At 51.9% G+C, this 23891-nt stretch overlaps 1 protein-coding gene across 3 annotated transcripts in view; it reads right to left on the reverse strand.

Moving 5' to 3' along the window:
- Positions 1 to 23891, reverse strand: part of ADCY5 (adenylate cyclase 5) — a 161532-nt gene that overhangs the window by 6005 nt on the left and 131636 nt on the right. For all 3 annotated transcript variants that reach the window (XM_037731217.1, XM_017508211.2, XM_017508210.2), the window contains 8 exons: positions 23424 to 23511; positions 15262 to 15378; positions 14279 to 14443; positions 12396 to 12571; positions 9305 to 9334; positions 8070 to 8202; positions 2925 to 3188; positions 1581 to 1785 (listed from right to left, as the gene is read on the reverse strand). In XM_037731217.1, coding sequence (XP_037587145.1) covers positions 1581 to 1785; positions 2925 to 3188; positions 8070 to 8202; positions 9305 to 9334; positions 12396 to 12571; positions 14279 to 14443; positions 15262 to 15378; positions 23424 to 23511 — 1178 coding nt within the window. The remainder of the gene's footprint in view (positions 1 to 1580; positions 1786 to 2924; positions 3189 to 8069; positions 8203 to 9304; positions 9335 to 12395; positions 12572 to 14278; positions 14444 to 15261; positions 15379 to 23423; positions 23512 to 23891) is intronic.

Genomic DNA, 23891 nt, shown 5'->3' on the forward strand with positions numbered 1-23891 from the left:
CTCAGGTGATCCACCCACCTCAGCCTCCCAAAGTGCTAGAATTACAGGCGTGTGCCACAGCGCCTGGCCCAATCTCTAGCTTTATGGAACAGTTCAGAGCTAGCATTACATGGTCATTTATGGACACAAGTAGGGTGGAACACATGGGGAAGTGTGTACCTGGGTTTTCACCATACCATTCTTTCAACTCTTCTGTAGAGTTGAAACTTATCCCAAAAAAAAAAAAAAGATTAGGGGTAATGAAACAAAACTGACTTAAAAGCAAAATACAGATGTTTTTGGTTCAAAGACTTCCTGAGCAAGAATAAGGTCATAACTATTTTGAAACTGATCCAGGACCTCTGCCCAGAATCCCCCTTCCGGACACCACAGAGGCTTCAGCACAGCTCCCCCAGACCCATCCAGCCAAGGAAAGGCATGTGACACAGAAGGAGCCCAGGGAAGACACAGGGTCTTGACTCATCATAAGCTCCTCACCATTTCTTCCCCCAGTTTGTGTGAATGAGCAGCTGCTAGGAGATTTTGCTCACCACCTCAACTCAACAATAACCCCACTAATCCATTTCCTAAGATTACTATTTTTTAAAAGTCAGAATCATTTCATGGTCACTATCACATGATTCTTTCAATGTTTAGGTTTTTTTTTTTAACTATTTCACTTTATTTTGCTAACAATTTTACAGATTACATGTTCAATGTTTTCCTAAATTTGCAAATTTAATGACTGGTAACGTTTACACATTTTGCACTTAAAATGTATCAAGTGTTTGGTTTTATTGTTTTCCATTTTTACTGAATGAATGTGGAATACTTTTAAATTTAAAAAAAAAAAAAAAAAAAACTGATGTTGGCTGGGCGTGGTGGCGCATGCCTATAATCCCAGAACTTTGGGAGGCTGAGGTGGGCAGATCACAAGGTCAGGAGTCCAAGACCAGCCTGGCCAACATGGTGAAACCCCATCTCTACTAAAAACACAAAAATTAGCCAGACATGGTGGTGGGCACCTGTAGTCCCAGCTACTCAGGAGGCTGAGGCAGGAGAATTGCTTGAACCCAGGAAGGCAGAGGTTGCAGTGAGCTGAGATTTTGCCACTGCACTCCAGGCTGGGTGACAGAGCAAGACTCCGTCTCAAATAAAAACAAACAAAAAAGTGCTGTTAGATCACTATTACTCAAAATAAATGGGACTGCCATCTGCCTTTGCTGCAACCACCAGAAAGCCCTGTACCCTCAGCACAGAGCAACCCCTACAAAGCCTTTTGAGCAGGCACAACCTGGGTCCCACCAGGCCATCCCTGAATCTGAGTGAGGTGGGAACTCACCAAGGGGTGTCCTGCCCATGCTCCCCTCATGTCAAAAGGCAGCAGAGGCATCACCAGGCTCTGGGTGGATTCTGCTGTGAGTGACCCGTGCCTGCCCCCACCTGCTAAGGGCAGGGAAGACACTGCATCAGCCTCTGCTGCCACCTAGCCTTCTACCTTGAGACCACAATGGAGGATGCGGGATGGGGTGTGGGGGAGCCCCTGCCAGCCCTCCGCCTGACTACACCCTGGGCTCAGTGCTTCCTGGGGCCTCACTCACCAATCTTCATCTGGAAGTTGTTGAAGGAGTGCTCATTGATGTACTTCATCTGGTCCATCAGCTTCATAGCAAAGTCGGCCAGTGCCTTGATGTGGGTCTTGCCCGCCTTGTCATAGGTGGAGTCGTTGAGGCCAGAAGCGGCCATGTAGGTGCTGCCAATGGTCTTGATCTTCTCCAGCTGCCTGAACCGATCCTCACTGATGATCTGGATGAAGGAGGCCAAAGCTGGGTCATCCCCAAGCCTGGGACACAGAGGACCACAGGGAGGGACGAAGGATGTCCAGGGAAGTGCAGCAGCATGGCCAGCCCTTCATGTGACCCTCTTCACACAGTGGGGCCTGTCTCCATCCTCAGCAGTGTAATGCCCACAACACTCCTGACACAGACAGGCCTTTCCACACCTGCACACCCGCTGGACAGTGCCTGTGGGCTACCTGCCCACCCTCATGCCAAGAGCCCTGAAGACAGATCTCTAGTCACCTCTGGGTCTCTTGTCTTCCCTTCACAAGCTCACACCCCCATCCCACCCAGGAAAACCTCAATTTGTCCAGCAGGACACTCTTTCCCTACCCACTGGCCCTGGCCCTCCTGGAAGCCTTCCCAGACTCAATTCAACAAATTCCCATCACTCCACTGCCCCAGGAGTCTCACAGGCTGTTCCCGACACTGCCTGGCTCAGCTCCATCATCCTGCTCCTCCCTGCACCCCATGCTCAGGCCGTGGATGCCCACTGGGGTGGCCCCTCTCATGCCCATGACTTGGGAGCCCCTGCAATCGAGACTGCCCTACAGGGCTCTGCAGCCACAGCACATTCACACGCCAGCCACTCAGCAGAGGTATGAGAGGGAAATGAAGGAATGCCTCAATTCAGCTTCTGCTGCTCAGGGCCTCGTATCTTTGTCCTGCTTCCTCCCTTAGCCTCCTCCTTCCTTTGGTTCTCTCAAACCCCTGGACACAGACATTCAGTTGTCCCAGGCCCTGGGGCCCTGTGCACCCTAGATGGCATGAGAGAAATGGCTGTCAGTGAGCCAGACAGGCAACTGCCAAAGGCTAAGTTTTAACAGTGTGGGCTGAAACCCCAGCTCTACCACTTACTGGCAGTGACCTTAGGCCAGACGACAGAGGTCTGTGGGCCTGTTTCCTCATCTGTCACATGATGATGGGAGAGGCCATGTGTGACCACTGCAGCGCCTGGGGACATGGTCAGTTCCTGCCGGCAGAGCTCCCATCATCACTGTTGATGTCGGGATGGTGGAAGGGGGCACTACGTCTCTTCACATCCCTCCCATACCAGGGACCCGGGGGCCCCTCCCGGGAACACAGCCTGCCCCAGGCCCCGCTGACCTCATCGAAGTCAGCGATGATCTCGTTGAGCAGCCGTAGGCACTCGACACCCTCGTTGTTGGCCTCCAGCTCGACATAGAACTCGGAGAAGTTGGCGATGGAGGCGAACATGACCGCCACGCACTCACAGGACTGATAGTAGAGCTCATCGTTGCGCCGCTCGCGGGCCAGGAAGTGAGCGGCCACGTCCTTGGGCAGGATGTTGTGCAGCAGCCGCCGGTTGTAGGCCTGCAGCTCCTCCATCTCTTCCTTCTCCTCTGTGGCCTGCGAGGAAAAGACTGCAGGTCACGCAGATGCCAACATGCACCCAGGATGTTGGCGCCTCCACCTCCTCCTCTCCATGGCCTGGAGAAAAAGCGCCGGTCAAGCAAATGCCAACTTGTGCCCAGGATGTCAGCAACTACCGCTGCCTCTCCTCCTCTCTGCTGTTTCCACTTCCAGGTTTTCTCCAAAAAGCAGGACGTTGACAATCAGAAAAGACACTGGGCTTCATGAACTCTCCCTGCCAGCCTCTCTGGGGGTGCTGAGCCTATAGGGAGCCCCGAGCAGGAACAGGCCTGGAGGCGAGGCCGCAAGGATCCTGTCTGCCAAAGGCCAGAACCAGGCTGGAAGGAAAAAGGATACAAAACACAGCCCACACAGCCCTCTAGCTCCCCGGTCCTCTTCTACTGTTCATTGTCCTCTTGATATCAGGAAATGCAATCAAAAGCCAGAGTTACCTTAATTTACCGATCTGTGGGGCAAAACAGCCCAAAGCCCTGCCCAGTCTCCCTGCCTCCCAGCAGGGCAGACTTGCCCCAGAGCCAGCCACAGCCAGGAGGCGCAGGTGCCATGATGTACCCCCTGGGATGAGGATGGGACATTACCAGTGACTTTGGTTTTCCCCCAGTTTGGGTCCTGGGTCTGTACAGCGGAGTCTGTGGTCACTCACCCTCCAGAATAAAGGACAGTGCAGATCCCTTGGGTCAAGAGGCCAATTGTGCCCTACAAGGGGCTGAAGGGAAGAGGCATCACACACCAAGGTGTGGCAAGGAACCATCTGACAAGAGTGTTCATGAGACACTGCACTGGTCAGCTGGCTTCCCTATCCATGGTGGCAGATAACATGGCCCCTTTAACTGGGAGTGACGGTGTTGACAAAACCAACCAAGAGAGGACCACTAATTAGCAGAGCCACTTTGAGAGGGCTGGCTGGCCCACTTGGGCTTTTCCTAACTAAATGGAGACACCTTTCTACTCAGCTGCAAGTAGAATCTCCAACAGGACCAGGACTGCCTCTCAGGGCCCTGGCTGTCCCTGTGGGTGATGGCTGTCCATGGGGAAGGAGCTGGCATCCCTTTTCAAGGCTTCAGGACCAGCAAGGAGGAAGAGCTCCCAGGGCAGAAGCTCCAGAACCCCAAGCCTCAGTGGCCAGCCCTACCCCTAAAGTGACAGGGCTCCTGACCGTGCTGCCCATGGCCTGGTAGCCTCCTGGAGTCCCTGGGAATGTAGCTGTGAGGACTGAGATCATCTCAAGGGCTTCTGCATGCTAAACAGCCCTGCCTTCCACTGCCATCCACAGAGGTGTGGCAAGCCAGCTGGTCTGTGCTGTCTTCTTGCCTAGCCTTCCTGCCCAGGTGACCTCCTAGGAGGCAGGATCCTTTACCCATGCCCCTCCCCATGAAGAAGGTTACCTATGTCTGGCTCTGGAAAAGCTGTGCCCATGGGAGAAGGCTGAGGTGGGGATCCCTGTGCTTCTCATGGTCTGTCCCATGGAGGAGCCCTGTAGTCAGTTATTTGTATCTGAAAATGCACAAGACTAGACAGTCCTGCTCCTACCTCTGCTGAGACACATGGATGGGGACGCATGGATGCCAGGAGCACTCCACCTCCTTTGATGCACCCAGCAGGTAGCAGACAGCATCAGCCCAAAGTGTCAGACAGAGTGGAGATGGAGGCTGGGGGCAGGGCCGCTACAGCAGGCTACTGCTGGGGGCAGGGCTAATCCCCAGGGCCAGACCAGCTGCTCCAGCCACCTCTGCAAACTCTACCCCAGCACAGGTGGCTGGCTCCTGCTAATGCAGCCAACTACTTCTGGGACAGGAAGGTTCAGGGGGCTACAGCTTCTTGGTGGCCCCACTAAGGTCAATGCTGGGGAAAGGGACAAGAGCAGGCTCTCCTGAGAACTGAGACCCTGTAGTTAGGCCAGGAGGGGGCCAGGAGTGGGGCTAGCCAGTCAGGGTGTGTTCCTTGTTCAGGTGCTTCAGAAATGCTGAGGAGTCCGCCTACCCACCAACTGCACAGGGGCTGCTGAGCCTGCCTGTGGCGGGGCAGGGACTGTCACTCACCCATCCCAAGGGCCTGCTTTCTGGTGTTTCTTTATTGGTGTTTATGCGATGTTGGCTCCCTCTCCCAAAAATCCCAGGGGAAGGATGGGAGAATGAGGGACCTGTTGGAAAACTTCAGGGAGAGAAGGTTGACACAGGCTGGCAGGTAGACACAGGCTCACCCACACATTCCTACACACACACACGCACACACACACACAGTCTCATGTGCACGTGTGTACACACAGGTGGGGAGGGTTAAAGGAGTCACCACTGAGGAAATAAATACATATATGAAAGATATAATGGAAGGTGAGTTTCTCATTGCCAGAGATGACATGACAAGCATGGAAAAAAGAAGGCTGGGAAGAAGCCTGAGGTATTGGATTAAAATGGGAAGTAGTGGTATGAACTCAGGATTAAAAACATATCTATGCAGATGGATACTGTAGTAGTATAGATACGTGTGTACACATGTTCCCGCATAAGTTTACACACTTACATATCTTTCCTAGCATCGTCCATGGAGATGACCTACAAGCAGCGAGCACACCAAGCTCAGGCCTTGGTTTCTAAACAACACTCTCTACTACAAAGAATGAGTCAGGGCTCTTTGGAGAAATCAGATTCCTGGGCTGGATCAGGGAAAGCACAAGATTAGCCTGAGATCACTTGTGTTGGAAAGTCAGGAAAAGCTCATAAGAGTGATGGAGACCTGTCAAATAACACAGACACCAACTTGAAACAGATGTGGGCCAAACCTAGGATGACTTGAGCATTAAAATAAATACTGAGGGTAGCAGGTGATAACCCACTGGACTAAATGGCAATCTGTGAGTCCAGGCTGAGGTAGAGAAGTGAAGAAATGAGCAAGTGAATGGAGGAGGAGGGTCAGCTCTTCTGTGCAGTAGAATAACCACCAACAAGTCCAGAAGAAATGGCGGACATTGGGCATTGCTATTGGGCATTTTCACAGCAGGCACTGAGACAAGCAGGAGCCACTAATGGATGCAGAGGCTGCTGGGCAGAGACTTGCTAAGGATCAGAAAATTAGTATCACATCAGACTCTCTTTCCATGAGGTGCTAGTCAAATACAAAGGGGGAAAGGGGGCTTGAGAGTGGAGAAAGCTGGCAGCCACGGGTTGAGCAGGCCATCAGGGCTGACATCACCGGTGGTGGGTTGGGTCAACATGGTGGAATCTTTCAGTGTGAGGCACTGAGGAGTGCTCAGCTGCATTTCTGTGTACTTCCTCCAGGAAGGCCCAGCCTGAGTCTGGACATGGGTCTGAAGGTCCCAGAATAACAAGTTCTTTAAAACTGACAAGGACCGTAAGACAAGGAGAGACTGAGGAATTGCTGCAGCCCGGAAGAGCTCAATGCAGAGAACCCGTGGGCCAGCGGGACCTGATCCCCGACCAGCATGGAGACAGGCAACAACAATGAGCAGGGCCTGCCGCACCCCTGCTGATCGCCCAATGGGGAGGGTGTATGGGCACGACGCAGAGAGTGTCCTTGTTTTTGGAAGGTAGACGTTGGAGTATTTAAGGGTGATGGGGCATCACGTCAGAAAATACCTATGGTGGAGGGCAATGGGGCAAATGCAGAAAAATGAGAGCCTCTTGAAAATTTTCCCAAAGAAGAGGGGAGTGAGGGAGAAAGCAGGAGCCTGACCAGGTGCAGGCTCACATGCGATCTTCCCCAGGGTGCTCCAGCCCAGGGCTTCACAAAGGGGCATTCTGCACAGAATCCTTCTGGGATTCTCCCTGGTTCCCCCAAACTCAGGGCACCTTCAACTGCAGACCTCCATGTTCAATTCCAGCCAGAATCCATGCAAAATAGCAGAAGGGACAACCATTTATTCCCATCCTCACTCAGCATCCAGTGAAAAGTGGGGTTTCTTGCCCTAGCCCAAAGACTTTCATCCTGACACCTCTAAGAGGTCTGGGATGGAGGAGGTCAAAGCAAGCTGTGGGTGAGCTGTAGTGGTCTGGAGATAGCGGCCGGGCCAGGAGAGGCAGAGGCCTGGCCCGGCTAAGCTCTGCACAGGGCTGGCCTGGAATAAAAGGTGTGAGGCAGCCCACAGGAAGATGGGCTTTCTCCTGATGAGTGCTCTTGGGCACTCCCCTCCTGGCCCTTCCGGGATGTTCCAGCAGATAACCTGGCCCATGGGCACCCCCTCTTCCAGGGGGACACAAGGCACAGGGGACAGGGCATGCAGCCTGGAGAGCCAAGTGCTGGCTGGAATGCACACGGCATGGTCAGGACTGTGGCCCCAGGACATGCCACTGTTTCTGCCGTGCTCTCTGGCTGGGCCTCCTTCAGTCCATCCCCTCTGCAGTCATCTTCACCCCAGCCCTGACCAGAGCAAGCCCTGCTCAGAAGTCTTTGGTACCAGCTCCCCACCCTGGCCAGGCTCCTCCCCTACTCCTCCATTCACCTCTTGCCACTCTTCCGTATCCCACTGTCATGACGCCTTCTGCTGCCACCACCAAGGACCTGCCTGCACCTCCCCTGTCCCTGCCTGACAACACACACAGGAAGTGCCCAGCCAGTATTTGCTGACTTCAAAGCATGCCTCCTGGACCCGTCAGAGTCCCAGCACTGTCAGCAAGGGTTTTGTCTACATGGAGTAAGTCCCAGGGTTTTGCCCCTTGGCTAGAGAGAGCAGGGAGTAGACCCACAGGGACGCAGGGCACCAAGTGGCTTCAATGGGGCCTAAGCAGGGCAGCTGGTCAGTGTAAGACAAAGGCCTGGCCCAGCCCAGCAGATGAGCCTGTTGTCTCCGTTACCTGCTCCCAAATGCCTCCCCTCCCTAGGTCCAGCCCCAGGGCCACCCACCTGCAGTTTCCAGAGGAAGTCGAGGCGGGCAGTGGACTCCACCTGCTGGGCATGCAGGTACAGGGCCAGCACGAAGACTGAGATGATGATGGGTGTCACCACCTTCAGTGCCACCTTGGTTGCGTGCTCAGGGCTGTGGATGGGAGGTGGACAAGCCTAAGATCACCCTGGCTCCTCACAGCAGGCCTTGAGGACCCCCACCCCCACCTACTGCTGGCCTTTTTTTCTTCCTCTCACTATACCTTCCCCTCTTCCTTAACTTTGCCTCACGTGTGCCTCCTTCAGGAAGCCTTCCTGGCTGGCAGCCCCATCTCAGACCCTGCTTGCACCTGCAGCTCAGCCATTACTCCTCTCCTGACCCCTTACAGCCCCTGTCACTCGGGAGCTCCCCACTGGTCAGAACAGGGGATGAACTCAGCCCTTCTAAAAGGCGGCATGTACATCCAGATCTTTCTCTGCACAAGACAGGGGTGCGGGTGCAGTTAACAAGGGGGCCAAGCAGGCCATGCTGACCCTGTCTCTGGACAACCTTGGGCAAGCGTCTTAATGTCTCTGAACTTTAGTTTGCTTATCTGTAAAGCAGGATAATAATACCTACATTTCAAGACGACAGTAAGGATTAAAGAGATATTATAACCAAAATGCTTAGTGCAGCATCTGACAAACAATAGGTGCTCCAAAATTAGCAGCATTATTGTCAAATTCTATTTTGGTTACTATTACTAACAAACACTCATAACAAAAGCAGCCATTCCAAACCATATGTCTTGTGCCAGCCAAGAGCTCAAACCCTTGAAGGCTGCATAGTGGCTCCAGTGAGCCCCTGCTCAGGCAGCAGCCCTCAATGCAGGGACGGGTCCTACAAGTCCTGCTGGCCTCGCCTTTGTTCCTCTACTCCAGAAGGAAATCGGGTACCAGCTTCCATTCTCCTGTGTCTGGGGTTCTCATACAGGCTCCCAGGGAAGAGCTTGAGGCTGAAGGCTCTAAAATGAAGCGATGATCCCAACACTGAGCCTACAGATCACTTTGGCAGGGATCATGAAAGTGACCAGGGCCTCTGCCCTCTGAGGATGCCTTGCTACCCCAGGAGGGGCCAGCCTGGGGTCCCTCCATGAGCCTCCTCCTTCACCACCCACCTTGCCACCAAGGCCCCTCCCACCTGGGCACCGGCTGCCTTCCCTGTGTGCTCTGTGCTGAGGGCAGGGAGTGGCCCTATCCAAGGAGCATCAACTCACCACTGGGAGGTCCCGTTGTTGCTGAAATCTCTGTGAAGAGAGTTGGGGAAGACTGGTCAGGGCTACCCTTCTGCATAAGGCAGCCTCTGCTACTGCTCAGGCCCCACCCCTGCTCTGCTGTCCCCACTACCACTTTCCTTGGCTCCCCAGCCCCATGCCCCCGCCATATCCAAGGACACTTTCAGGATGGGAGATGGCAGAAAGCCCAGCTCCAACTAGCATCAGATACACACGACCACAAACCACCCCTCTTACCTAGGACCCTGCCTTTCCCGACCCCAACACGTCTGCCTGGGTGGAGGCCTGCCTGCCTCTCCCACTCCCAGACCTTTGCTGCCTCCCAGAGTGGAGGAGAGACCCTGCAACCGCGCTGCTTGGTGTGGCGGCCGCTGGCCACATGCAGCTACTGAGCCTTAACATGGCTGGTGCAAGTTAAAATGTGCTGCACGTGTGAAACACACGCCACACTCTGAATTAGTGTAAAACAAGGTAAAATATTTCAAGAATTTTATATTGATTATATATCAAAATTATCATATTTTGGCTATAGAGTATTGGTTAAATAAAAGTCAAATTACACTTTTTGCCCATTTAATGTAAGAAAATTGTAAATTACCTCCGCGGCTTGCCCTTTTTTTTTTTTGAGACAGAGTCTTGCTCTGTCATCTAGGCTGGATGCTGCCCCATGCTCCACCTCCTTCCTGGGTTCAAGCTATTCTCAGCTGTCCTTGTATCTCAGCCTCCCAAGTAGCTGAGATTACAGGTGTGCGCCACCATGCCTGGCTCATTTATTTATTTTTAGTAGAGAACGGGTTTTGCCATGTTGGCCAGGCTGGGCTCAAGTGATCTACCTACCTCAGCCTCCCAAAGTGCTGGGGTTACAGGCGTGAGCCACCGCACCCAACACACTTTTTATCTACTGGACAACGTTGCCCTAGAGCCAAACCAGGGTCTCCCAACCCAGAAATAACCTTCATTGTCTGCTGCCAACTTTGGCACCTGAAGATGAGATATTGGGGATAGGGAAGGAGCAGTAAGAAGAGGAGAGCAGGCCGGGCATGGTGGCTCATGCCTGTAATCCCAGCACTTTGGGAGGCCGAGGTGGGCGGATCATGAGGTCAAGATGTCGAGACCATGCTGGCCAACATGGTGAAACCTTGTCTCTACTAAAAGCACAAAAATTAGCTGGGCTTGGTGGTGTGTGCCTGCAGTACCAGCTACTCGGGAGGCTGAGGCAGGAGAATTGCTTTAACCCGGGAGGCGGAGGTTGCAGTATGCCGAGATTGTGCCACTGCACTCCAGCCTGGTGCCTGGTGACAGAGTGAGACTCTGTCTCAAAAAAAAAAAAAAAAAAAAAAAAGAGGAGAGCAACATTCCCTGCTCCAGCCCTGATCCATGGGTAGAATGTTCCTGGATCTCTTCTTCCTCCTCCTCCTTCTCCTCCTCAAGAATCAGCCTGTCCCATGCCCGACTGTACTGTGTCTTTATGGTCATGTGCCCATAGCTCCCACACAACCACCAGGAAGTTCTTCCTTGAATATGACTTAAACCCTTTATCACACCTTCACTTTCTCAGGCGACACTGACTTCCCAAGAAAGGAACATTCCTGCAAGTTTTCTGTTTAGCCACGTTGTACCTCCACTGCCTAGCTCAGTGGCTGGTGCATGGCAGGCCCTTAATAAATATTTTTGAGTGAGTGAATGGGTGAATAAATGCATGGATGAATCCCTTCCTCTAACTCAAGGTGCAGTTTGCTGCATTTTCTCAGGGGACAAAGAATTGTCATTTTTTTTTTGGCATTTCTTGGTGTGTGTGTAGGGAGTGGTGATGGGTAGAAAGGCATATGCTGCATTAGACACTTTAAATACACTTTACAACTATGGGTGTTGATAATCTACAGGTCACATTTGCCAAGCTTCCAAATTAGCCTGCTTTGGGGAGGTCTTGAGATTTACGGCAATATCCTGCCCCGAGTGAAGAATCTTATCTGAGTTCCTCAAATTGCTGAGGTACTGATGAATGCATACCCCACTGCCATGAAAAAATGCTAATTTGCTTCTGAATCATGAAGTTGTACTGACTGCTGTCACGCAGACATTTTAGTCGTATGTTGCAGTCTGTAGCCAATGACTGTAACCCTCCAATGACAAAGGACAGCTCCGATATGAGGAGTCCCCCTCCCTTCTCGACTTTCTCATGAAAGAATTCCCACTTGTAACAGCCTCTGGAACATGCCCAACTTGCTGTGTGTGTCTTCCTGGCCGATCCTCACATTCAGCTTCCAAAAGAACTTGACCAAATTATTTCTGCCTCAACTTCCTTAATTTGGGTTGACAACATGATTCCCATTTTACAAGGAAAAAATAATGAGGTTCAGAGGAATAACCAACGTGTGTCTGATGCTGAGATTCTAACCCAACTTCACCCAAGGCCTGAGGTCTTTCCCCTCATAGAGCTGCCTCCCTTGGACATCTGACATCATCCATCACCACACGACCATGTTGACTGTGGGGCCAGACAGTTGTGGGCCCCACCCTCATGCCCACCACCTCTAGGACGTGGGACCTAGCCTCTGCCACCACAGCCAGGAGCCTTTGAGTAGTGCACCAATGCCCAGCCTTATGCGGTGGGCCTGCCTACTTCGCTGGGTTGCTGGAGGATGAAGAGAAACAACAGAAGTCCAAGCACCTGTCTCGAGGTGGGACACGGAGCCTGTGAACAACAAAGCTTGTCCCTCTGCTCCCACACACCTTGCTGCCCGGCTCTGCCCGGACCATGACTCCTCTGAGCCTGGGACAGCTGGACCAAGGTGAAAACAGCCCCCTTGGAGGCGGCCCTGGCAAGGGAGGAGCAAACCAGAGAAAGAAACACAGTGGGGCCTAGTCACCTGAGGCCACTCCCACTACTGGGGACGGGAGGGAAAGAAAGAAAAGAGACCCTGCCCTACTTCAACCAGATGTCAGGGCTGGGGAGGAACAAGACACTCTCCTCAAAAGCTCCCTGCAGTGGCAGGACCCTGAACCTCCTGCTCTTCCCACCTCCCTGCAATGTCCCGCACCCAGTGGGTAGCGTGAGGGAGGTGCCCCATACATGGCGTTGGCGGTGACCAGCAGGTCGGCATTGTCGAACAGCGTGACACCTGGCACCTCCACGATGAGCACGTAGATGAGCTCGATGGCCAGCATGAGCACCAGCTTCCCGATGCAGCTGATCTGCAGGAACACGGAGCAGGCCAGCAGGCTGAGCAGCACACTGTAGGTGAAGTACTGCGGGCAGAGGGCAGTGGCATCAGCTCCCCAGGCCCTGTCCACCCCCTAACCCCAACCCCAGCATCCTCCAGTCTGCGCTGGCTCAAGTGAGGCCTGGGCTGGGCATGTTTCTGCTGAAGTTAATTTGCCAACAGGTGTGATGTAAGGTGAAGAGCCAAGCCTGGATTCCCATTCAGACCCTGGTCCAGATAGCCAGGAGGCCAATACTTGATGCTGGGGACCCCCCAGGGCCTGGTCTATGAGGAGCTGCTGAATCAGGAGCAACCCTTGTGGGGGGTGGTCAGCTGGTGTAGGCTGAAGGCTGGCACCAAGCCTCTCCCACAAATGAGGAGCCAGGACCTGCCCACTGCCACCCTCTCCCCCCAGGCCCTAGCCCCACCAGAGGAAGCCACCACCAAGGGGCAAGTATGAGACCGAAAATAGCCTCTGCTCCTCACAAACAGACCTCAGAAAGATGAAGTGCTCCTGTGGGCTCTCAGCCAGACAGGAGAGGCAGCGGAGGCTAGGGAGGGAGGCAGGGGGGAGGAGGCTAGGAAGGGGAGGCTGGGTGCAACATGGCTGCCTGGAGGAGACAGAGAGCTTTGCCACCAGCTCAACGGCAGTGCAGGAGTGCCCTGCTCCTCCCCGGGCCCTCCCTGCCCCATCTGTACAACTAGGAGCCGGATCCCAGGCTGGGAGGGAGGCCGACACTGACAGCCCACAGCACCCCTCAGCTGCAGTCACAAGCCCCTTGGGAGTTGGATGAAAACATGGATCTTCTCCCCCAGAAAAAGGCAGAACCTGCCCCCGATCTTACAGGCTTCACATGCACACCCACAGGGAGCTGGGGTGTGGGAGGGGGAGGCTGGAAGCCCGGCCCAGCTGCTGACTAGTGAGCTGGTCTCTGGCAAACGCAGCACTTCGAATGAAGCACCTTTAGCACCACAGGTGCTTAATATACGCTGTTCTCCAAATAAGGATACGTGGCATTATTTTTAAACCCAAATGCCTGTAGGCACAAAATTTCTTTTTGGGGTGATGAAAGTGTTCTAAAATTAGATGATGATCATGGCTGCATGCACACATCGGTGAACACACTAAAAGCTACTGAACTGTGCACTTTTAACGGGTGAGGTTTATGGTAGTGCTGGTTTGGGATCGGGTTTCTTTGCTCCCCTCTCTCCTCTCTGACCCTAACAGCTGGGGCTTAGGTGGGTTCTCCTGAGGTGGGGTAGGGTCTGCTAGAGAAGCCAAGGGTCCAGAAAGTTTTGCCCTCGGGTCAGGAGCACGAACTCTGTCTGGAGCTGGACAACTTGAATGAGAACTCCAGCTCTGTTGAGTCCTGGCTGTGTGACCTGAGACAAGTTACTTAGCCTCTCTGTGCATCAGGTTCTTTGCCTCTACAAAGGAGATAATATAACACCTATGTTACAGGCTGTTGGGAGGATTTAGTGAGTAAATGCATGTAGAGTTCTTAGCCATAGTCCCTGGTAAGCACCACAGAAACAACAGCTGCACCACTGTCACTGTCGCTGTATACTGAGGAGGCTCCCCTGGTTCCCAGGGTCTGGCAGGTAGGAATGAGAGACATTGGGGTAAGCAGGTCTCTAGAAGACAGTGGGCTGGCGAGACCCTATCCTTCAGACTGTCCTGAGCATCTGAAGGGACAGTGGGGGAGGGCAAGGACTCTCCACCGCTCCCTTCCAGCCCCTGCATGCTCAGTACCTCAGGGAAGTTGCAGTTGGGCCAGGGGCTGTCGCAGAAGCCCTGCTCGTCACCCAGGCTGTAGTTGACGGCCGACTCTACCACGTGACATGCGTTGACCTGGTTTGCGCTGATATTGTGCTCCTGTGCCAAGCAGCCCAGCAGGTCCTTGGAGTTGCACGTGAACTGGGGGCAGGGAGGAGGGCAGCGAGGGGAGGGTCAGCTGCTGGAGGGCCAGGCAGGGCAGCCCGGCCCAACAGGCCAGAGGCCCCCACCCATCCTCCACCTCAGGTGCAGCATGGCAAGGACAGGGACAAAACCTGAAAGAGGCTGAGGAACGGGCAAGGTTGGCCCAGCTGCCCTGGCTGGAGGGGGTGTGGCCAGCATGCCCTCCTGAGGAGGGGCTCCTAAACATGCCTCAGGGACATTCCCTGAACTGTTCCTGGCCCCACCAGCCTTGACAATGAAGAGCTAAGAACTTCACTTAGTGGGAGAGTCGCCGAGCATGGTAGCTCATGCCTGTAATCCCAGCCCTTTGAGAGGCCGAGGCCGGCAGATCACTTAAGCCCAGGAGTTTGAAACCAGCCTGGCAACCAGCCTAGAAACATGGGGAAACCCCATCTCTAAAAAAACAAAAACAAAAACAAAAAAAGAAAATAGAAAAATTAGCTGGGCGTGGTGGTACACACCTGTATTCTAGCTACTTGGGAGGCTGAGGCAGGAGGATTTCTTGAGCCCGGGAGGTAAAGGTTGCAGTGAGCTGTGATGGCACCACTGCACTCCAACCTGGGTGACAGAGTGAAACTGTCTCAAAAATGAAAAAAGAAAGAAAAAAAAAAGAACTTGTGTGAGGCACACTGAGTCAAAGCTGATCCAAGACCCAGGTGTGACACAAATAGGAATTTCCAAGGAAAGTCTCTCCTAGCCCTGCCTATCAGGTATGTCTCCACTGGGTTTGACCCAATGGGGCTGTGGAGGTGCTGGGAGGTCGTGCAGTCACCCACCATGTTGACAAAAGCCGCCAGGAACACTAGGATGATGGTGAACACCCCAACCAGGGTGCTGTTCATCTTGGACCGCACGATCTTCCTGGAGAGGGTCTGCAGCGGGGAGGGGAAGAGCTGGGGTTGTGGGTGGTAGAGAGGGAGGAAGAGAGAGACAGAATAGTATTCAGTGAAGACTCCACAAATGGCCCCAGGAGTGCAGTGGACCCACCTGTGTCTCTCCCCAGCATGGCCCCTGGGTCTTCCTGGTGGCCCTCTTAGACTGCAAGGCTCCAGCCTTGAACCGCTGCACCACTGCTTCCAGGTCAATGGCAGGGCAGATTCTGCAGCTGACCAGGAGCAGGACTACATGGGGAACCCAGGTGAGAGAGGCAGGATGAGAAGAAAGATGGTGTCTTGACCCAACAGAGAAACCAATAAAAAAGCACACTGACCACTGTGTGCCATTGGGGAGGGGCGGTGGGTGGCAGCTGAGGAGTCATGGAGGGCTCAGAACGTTCCCAGGAGGGTTGAGAAGGCTTCTGGGAGGGAGTGGGCAGTAGTGGGCTTAAGGATTTGGAGAGGACTAGGTTTCTGGGCTCGGGAGGAAGGACTGAGCAGCAGGAAGCAGGAAGGAGGTGGGTGTGGCCCTGAGCACTGAGTGAGCTCTGTCCTTAGCACAAAGCTCCATGGACCTGCCATTTCCTTCACCCTCTCCTCTGTATTCTTCCACTAGACAAACCATGTCTACTCAAAAACCCCCTGCGGCTTTGGTAATTAAATGATTGGGCTCCTAAGTCCCATTTCTGCCACCAAATCTGACGCAGCTGGCCTTGTAAATGATGTCCCCCTCATCTCCCACACAACCTAGGCTGAAAAAAGAATCTGACGGACAGGGAAGCAAAGCAGTGGATCCAGGCTGCCCTACCCCTATCCACCCCAACCCTTCCTGCTGAGGCCTCCCTGCTGCTGCCACGCTGTGTGTTCCATAAAACCCCCAAGGGCAGACAGGATGGTGGAAAAAGCACTGAACCAGGAGCTTGGCTTGGCTTTTCCTGCATGTTCCTGAGCAAGCCATATGCCTTCTCTGAAGTCTCCTATTTGTAGGACCCTTGGGACCCTTGGGCACCCCCAGCTTTTGTGGCAAGTGAAGCAGGCAAAGGTCTCTACCCTAGTTGTGGGCCGTGAACATCCCTGCAAATTGTTGCTGAGCATGACAGACCACAAGGCTTCTCCATCCCCTGATACTGAGAGCATCTGCAGGTGGCCACACTGACAGCTAAGTCAGTCACGGGGCTGTAGCATGACCATCATGTGACTACTCATCCCAGTGGGGAGGGGAACTGACTTGTGTGCTACCCTATTTGCTGCCAGCTCAAAAAAGTGTCGGGCCCTTGGTCCAGTGTTACTCAGCTGCAACCAAACTCACTACATGTGCAGCATCCATGAGGGCCCATCACATGGGACTTCAGTGGCAAAGGGACGTCAAACACAAATACACTGACGTTCCTGCTGCTGACTGTGACGTGAGTAATAAAGTTTTTGTCTCTGACCCAGGAGCTTTGTGTCTTCTGCCAGCCTCTATGAAACAGTGACAAGCAAACTCATTACTTTCTAAGTAGGGTAAAATTACACCTTAGACCCTTCAGAGTTCTTGACAAAAAGTCAGGTCCCTGCTCACCCCCCGGTCTTGGGCTTGGGGCTGGCTGTGTGCATAGGGAGCCTGCATATCTTTCCAACCCTGGAATCTTCCTCCACCCTTCAAACAAGGCCATTTTCTATCAGCAGAGGGAAAGAGGGGACCACAAGGAGGGATAGATCACAGGAAGGGTTGCTGCCATAGCAGAGGCCTAGTGGTCTCACATAGGCTATAGGCTGAAAGGTGAAGTCCTGGGACTCCATCTCCCCAGCAGGAGAGCCTCCTAAGTATGCTCCTATACCATCAAGCCTGTGGCACTTGTTCTGAACAAACACTGGGATAATAAAAGAGACCCTTTGACCAAACCCTCTTATGTGGTAGAAGGAAAGGTAAGTGTGATCTGGAGAGCATAAGCTTCTATTAAAATCCTGCTTAATAGACACAGAAATAAATCAAATAGATTGAGGGTCCAGAAATAAACTCTTCCATTTATGTCCCATTGATTTTGACAAGGGTTCCAAGACAATGGTGAAAGAACAGTTTTTTCAAGAAATGGTGCTGGGATACACAGATATCCACATGCAAAAGAACGAAGTTGGGTCCTTACTGCACCCTGTACAAAAATTAACTCAAAATGGACCAGAAAACCTAAATGTAAAAGCCAACTACAGAACTCTTATGGGAAACCATACCAGTAGATGTTTGTGATTTTGGATTAGGCAACGGTTTCTGAGAGATGACACCAAAAACACTAATCAAAAAAGAAAAAATAAATTGGACTTTATCAAAGTTAATAGTTTTTGTCCTTCAAATAACACCATTAGGAAAGTTTCAAAAGTATTGGTGAGGATGTAGAGAAACTGGAATCCTTGTGCATTGCTGGTGGGAATGTAAAATGATGCAGTCACTGTAGAAAACAGTAGGGCAGCTCCTCAAAAAATCAAGCATACAATTATCACATGATCCAGTAATTCCACTTCTTGGTATATGCCCAAAGAACTGGAAACAGGGACTTGTACAGATACTTGTATACCCATGTTCACAGCTGTATTCTTCCTAATAGCCTGAAAGTGGAAACAATTTAATTGTCCAACAATTGATGAATGAATAAACAAAATGTGATATAGCCATACACTGGAATGTTTTTCAGGCATAAAGAGAGTAAAGTGCTATTACATGCTACAACAGGGATGAACCTTGAAACTAATACGCTAAGTGCATGAAACCAGTCTCAAAAGGCCATGTGAGATTCCCTTTGTGTGAGATGCCCAGACATGCGAATCACAGAGACAAAGTAGCTGAGGGCTTGCCGGGGGCTGTGGTGATCAGGGAAGGAGGAGTGACTGGTGATGGGTCTAGGGGTTACTTTGGGGATGACCACAATGCTCTAGAATTAGCATCAACAGTTGAACAACTTTGTGAATATACTAAAAACTAGCAAAAGTTCATTCACCTTTATTAAGGTGAATTTTATAGTATGCAAATTATATTTCAATGAAGCTTGTATTTTAAAAAACCTTGTTCAGCCTCTTATTGGCTGTGTGATTCTGGGGCATTACTCTACACTGAGCTTCAGTCTCCTTATTGGGAAATTGGGAATAGCTCTCTCCCAGAGTGGCTATCAAGACTTAGTAAACTGATGCATTTGAAAGTGCTCTGTGAGCTGTTAAATGCAACAGAAAAGTTAGCTAATATTTGCATTTTAAAGAGCTATGCTGCCAATGAGAATGAAAGTCCTTATTTCCCATTTAAAAGAACTTTTTGGTTTCACAGCTGGGGAAAGTGTTTTGGCACTAGCATGAGGATCTTACTCTGAAATGGTATGACAGATGGTTTCAAATCTTTGGTTGCTTAAAATGCTGTCATTCTATCTCCATCCCCTTCCCCTGCCCCCCCACCCCAAATCCTATACACCCAATGTTGTTTAAACTGTTCAGTTTTGGTCACCCCATCCACTGATGGAGAGGCTTCCTTAATCATTTTGCACCCACCAAGGTAATGAATGATAGAGGCAAAGGTTATTAATACATGCTAAAACTTTCTTATTAAAAGGTGGTTGGGGAATAGGGTATGCACTTTAGCTTCCTGGTGAATATGGGACCAGGTGCCCACCAGGACCATCCAGAGGCCAGGAGAAGAACTGCAGGCTTAAAAAAAAATCAATATTAGATGTGGCTCTAGCATCTAATGAATGACTGAATGTGCACTGGCTTGCTTGCTACAAGCCAACTTCCCTCTACACCCTTTAAAAAGACTTTCTCTTGACTTTAAAACCTCCGTAGGAACTCAGGAACTGCTGCTTTTTTGAAGTCTCCAGAAGATTTGACATCCTGTCTTGATATCACTTTAGAGTGTCTCATCTCTAAGCAGAGCTTTCATCCTGTATGTCAACCCTAAATCCAGATTTTACTAACCCCGGTGTGGCTCTTAAAACTCTTTGCCGGGGCAGAGTCTCTTCCCAGGGCTACACCACAACTGCAGTCAGATCATGGAGAGCATTTTCCAGCAGGATCACTGCCTGCACCAATCAATCACTTAATGTCTGCTCACAATCAGAGCCCAACTAATGTTAAAAAAAAAAAAAGTTCAGAACCAGTACATTCCCACTCCGATAAATTTAAATCAATTCAACATGAAAAACAGGCGTGGGAACATAGTTAATAAACTATGATTAGGGTAAGGAGCAGTTTTGATCCTGGCTTCCTTGAGCATCTCCAGGCATATCAGTGACCTCCCTAGGCTCCTGCCTGTGATGTGGGGTCAGGGTATTGCAAAGATAAAAGGAGGGGATGAAGCTGGATGGCAAAAAAAATTTAAGAATACAGCCTCTTCGACAAGGAGCTAATAAAAGAAGCAGAGCTCCTACTTCAGAAAAAGAAAAGAAGGTAAGAAAACCACGGAAGTCAAACCTGGCAGGCAAAAGGGGTCCACACCAGTGGTCTCATCACTTGGCCTTTCAGGAGTCAACTGGACATATCAGCAGAGGCAGTGTCCTGGAGGGGAACGCTCATGACCTCTGAGTAAGAACTGCTTGGGTTTAAATCCTAGCTATAACCACTTCCTAACTCCAGAATCTAGAAAAAGCTGTCTAACTTCTATGAGCCTCCGTTTCCTCATCTGCAAAGTAAGTTCAATAAAAGTCACCTTTGAGGCTCAGGAGACATAGCTCAAAGCAGCATAGCTTGGATGTGGACCCTGGACTGCCTTGACTTGAAAAACACAGGGGTAACCTACAATATGCCTACTGGAATGAAGACCTCTCCATCTCAAATGAAAGAAGTGTACGATGAGATGTGAATGATGAGATGAATATGGCCCTGAGCATGCAGGTAGAAAGGTAAACGTGGGAATCCTAAAATCCTCACAGGATAGAAGACACCGAGGAGGGGAGGGGTACTGGCTGCAGAGTTAGACTCTATTTTAGAAACTGTGGACCAGGAGTCGAGTTGGAATGGTAGAAAGGAGAACCAGCAAGGTGGGCTTAGCTACAGGCAGGCTGCAGGGAGAGAAGAAGAGGCTCTGCTGTTGACTGCAGAGCAAACAGGGCCCACAGGAGGCTCTGGTCAGGCATCCCAGGCGCTGGTGCTCAGACCACCAGGTCTAGGGGATCAGTATGATGTAGTCTAAGAGCGAGCCATCAGGCTAGAGGTAAGAGAGATTTATACACACACACACACGCACACACACAGCAGCGGAGTTCCCCCACAGGGCCTATCTGTAACCTAAGTCCCAAACTGCTGGGAAGGAGAGTTTGGCCTTCCGAACAAGGTTGCACTAAGTGAAGGCTGCGGGCCTGGATCAGATGGTGGGGAAAGGAGTGTCCCCATTTGGGCGGAGGCGGCAAAAGTCCCAGCACTGTCAGGTATAGACCAGGGCTGCTTCACTGGATATGAGGCAGGAACTCCAAGGGAGCCTAATGGAGCATTCAGAGCTGGCCAAAGAGGAAGGGGCTGCACTCAGGAGCCGTGGTTGAGCTCCCCATTCCTGGAGATGACTGAGCACAGGCTGGCCCACCCCTTGCAGGGTTATCACAGGGAATTCCAGCCTCAGGTGCATGGCTGGGCCCTCTCACTGCATGGGCCCCTTTCAACCCGAGATTCCCAGAGTTGTGGACAATGTGCCATGGTGAGCAGGGCTTTAGCATGGTTTTCTGTAAGAAAAGCAGTTCTGGGGCCCAGGTCAGCACAGATGTCAAGGGAAGGATGTGGTGTTGTGTGCAGATGTGCAGACTCGCCCTCTAAAACAGCATCTCCAGAAGGAAGCATTCAGGGGAACGGTCCCTAAGGCAAGGCATCTGAGGGGCAGTGGAGGCTCAGCAAGGCAGCTGAGGCTTAGGAGTGGAACCAGGGCTTGAGGACATGATGAAGACCAAGGCACCAAGTCAGCCTCAACGAGAAATCCAGGGGAGTGTGTGAGCTGCACTGAGCTGTGTTGAGAAAAGACTGAACAGGCCCGAGATAAAAAGGCCACCAGAGCACTTAGTAAGAAGGCAAAAACCAGAAAGGACAAGGCAAAACTGCTCCCTGGCAGCCAGAGAAGACGACTCACTCAGTGGATACTTCCTCATATTTCTCCCTTCGAAAAGGTGGAAATACAGACGGTTTAAGGAAGTTGGTCCATAGTGTTCTGGGAAAACGGAAAAGTACATGAAATAGAGAAAGTGGCTGACAAGGCCTGGCTTGGGGGTAATTTAGGAATTGTTGCATCTCACCACAGAGCCACTCCCCGTGACTTCTGAGAGATTGGGAAAATGAGAGAAAAAGTTTCTGAGTTCTGGTAAAACCACAAATGTTTTTCAAAAACTAAACACTGCAGGCCAGTCAGCTTTGTGTGAGCACCTGCGAAGGCGAGAAAATGAACTTCATTCAGTCAACCCACCGCAGTGAGCATGCCACGCGTGCTCCTCAGTGACAGGCTGACATCCCTGCCATGCACACGACAGGAGGTAGAGCCAGGGACAATCCCCTTTCATGTCTTCACATGCAAGCCATTTAACCCACAACATCAAAGAGCGAAGAAGAATTCAATGGAAAGAAGTTCATATTACAAACAACTTTTCGAATTGGGCTGTGTGTTCCAGAAAGCAGATAAACCCTGAGAAGATGGCTATTCAGGCCAGGAGGGAATGAGGCAGCCTTTTGGTCTTGCTGTTGTCAAGGCTCCCCACAGCCTGCTTTACCCAGAGTGGACAGTTCCACTTCTTCATACGGTGAAAGGACACCGTATTTTCTCAGTAGCCACAAAGTAGTAACAACCCAAGCGTCCATCAACAGATGAATTAAACAAAATATGCTGTATAACTGCAGCGGCATGTTATTGAATCACAAAAGACAGGAGTGGCTGAACATGGGGCAGGAGGGAGGCTGTGGCCTTGAGGAAGGAGGGTCAGTGGAGAGGCAGGGAACCAGCATTAAGCCCTATGATGAAGCTTATCGGATGCTACAATAGGACAAACCAGCGAAGCTTGCGGCTTAGCGTGCCGTGCTTCTCACAGACATGCCCGATGGCTCTGGCTGACCTTGCCCATCTCTGGGCATCCACCACTGTGCCTGCCAGGGGAGGTGAACCACACCAGATATTCCTAAGGTCCCTTCCAGTTCTGAAGGAAGACATGGTGCTCACTGCATTAGAGGGAGTTATAGCACAGCTGCTGCTTCCAAGGGGCCCCACTGCCCATGCCAAGGGCTTGGCTCCCAGTGTCAGGGAGGAGTTGAGAGGCTCAGCAGATGTGGAAGAGGCACAGATCTGCCCCAGGGATGAGTGCTTCTTTGGGGCCAGGCTGATGCGTCAGGAAATTCTGAAACCACTGGTGAAGAAACTGAGGGAAAGGCCTGATGGGCAGGGCAAACAGAAACCTGAGTGTTTTCTACCACAGACCAGAATGACCTGGGGTCAGGTCGCAGTGAGGGACACAGCCTGGGCAGGGAACACAGCGTGCCTAAGAGATACAGGAGAAAAACTCAGATCAGGAGCCACATTTCTGTTCCAGGACTCATGCTGCTAACACCAGCTGGCTGTGTGGCCCCGTCAGAAACACCGAATCACTCTGGGGCCACACTCCTCATCTATGTTCGGGGATGCTTGAAATCCGTAATCTCTGAGGTCCCCTCCACGGAAAATTCCAGAGCACATGGGAGCACCAAAGCGGGTGTCAAGAGAGACCTCCTCCACACTCATTCTCTCAGCAAATGTTCACTGGGCCACTGCGCACTGTTCTGTGCCAGGCCTGGTGCTAGGTGCCCTCCTGCCTTCTGCATAACATGAATAGGAGCAGCAGCCACAGCATCTTCTGGTTGCAAAGATTTGCGAGGGGCAAGTTAAAGCAGCCAGTGAAGAACAGGCTCCCACTGACCATCTCCCTGCCTCCAGGCGAGCTTGCTGCCAAAGCCAATGGAGAGGTGTGGCCAGCATCAGGCACTCTCCCACCCCATGCCAAGCACAATACTTGGGCCCCTTCACATTTCAGGCCCCTGGGTAGGGCCCCCACCAGGGCTGAGACAAGCGGGAAGAAGGTGGCTGCAACCCAGGTGTCAGCTACACTCACCTTTACGCAGGAGTAGATCACAGACACAAACACCACCAAGGTCAGCAGCAGGAAACAGGTCAGGTAGAAGCTGAGCATGAATATGGAGCTGGAGGGAGAGAGGAGAGGAGGGAGAAGCCAGGCTCAGGTGGCAGGGCTACAGCTTCTGGGGGGGCCTGCCTGGCAATCAAGCCACTGGTCCCCCATGCCCTGTCTCACAGCTTCAGAGGGCCTGGGCTCCAAAATCCAGAGAGGACACCTGAAGTCGCTCCATCTCCGCTAATCCACTGCCCAGCCTTTTGCACTGACTCCCTGACAAGGGCCTACAGGGCCTTGCAGGTGGATTCTGGAGCCCTCCCCATTACAGTATGGCTCCCTCCCCTTCTTGTGGGGACGGCAGCTCACAGGGAGCTGAATGGAGAATCAGGTGACACCTGATCCGATAGGTATTTTGCGTAATTCTTAGCTACTCGCTGACATGCTTCATTT

This window comes from Cebus imitator, unplaced genomic scaffold (genome assembly GCF_001604975.1).
Source record: "Cebus imitator isolate Cc_AM_T3 unplaced genomic scaffold, Cebus_imitator-1.0 Scaffold387, whole genome shotgun sequence".
NCBI lineage: Eukaryota > Metazoa > Chordata > Mammalia > Primates > Cebidae > Cebus > Cebus imitator.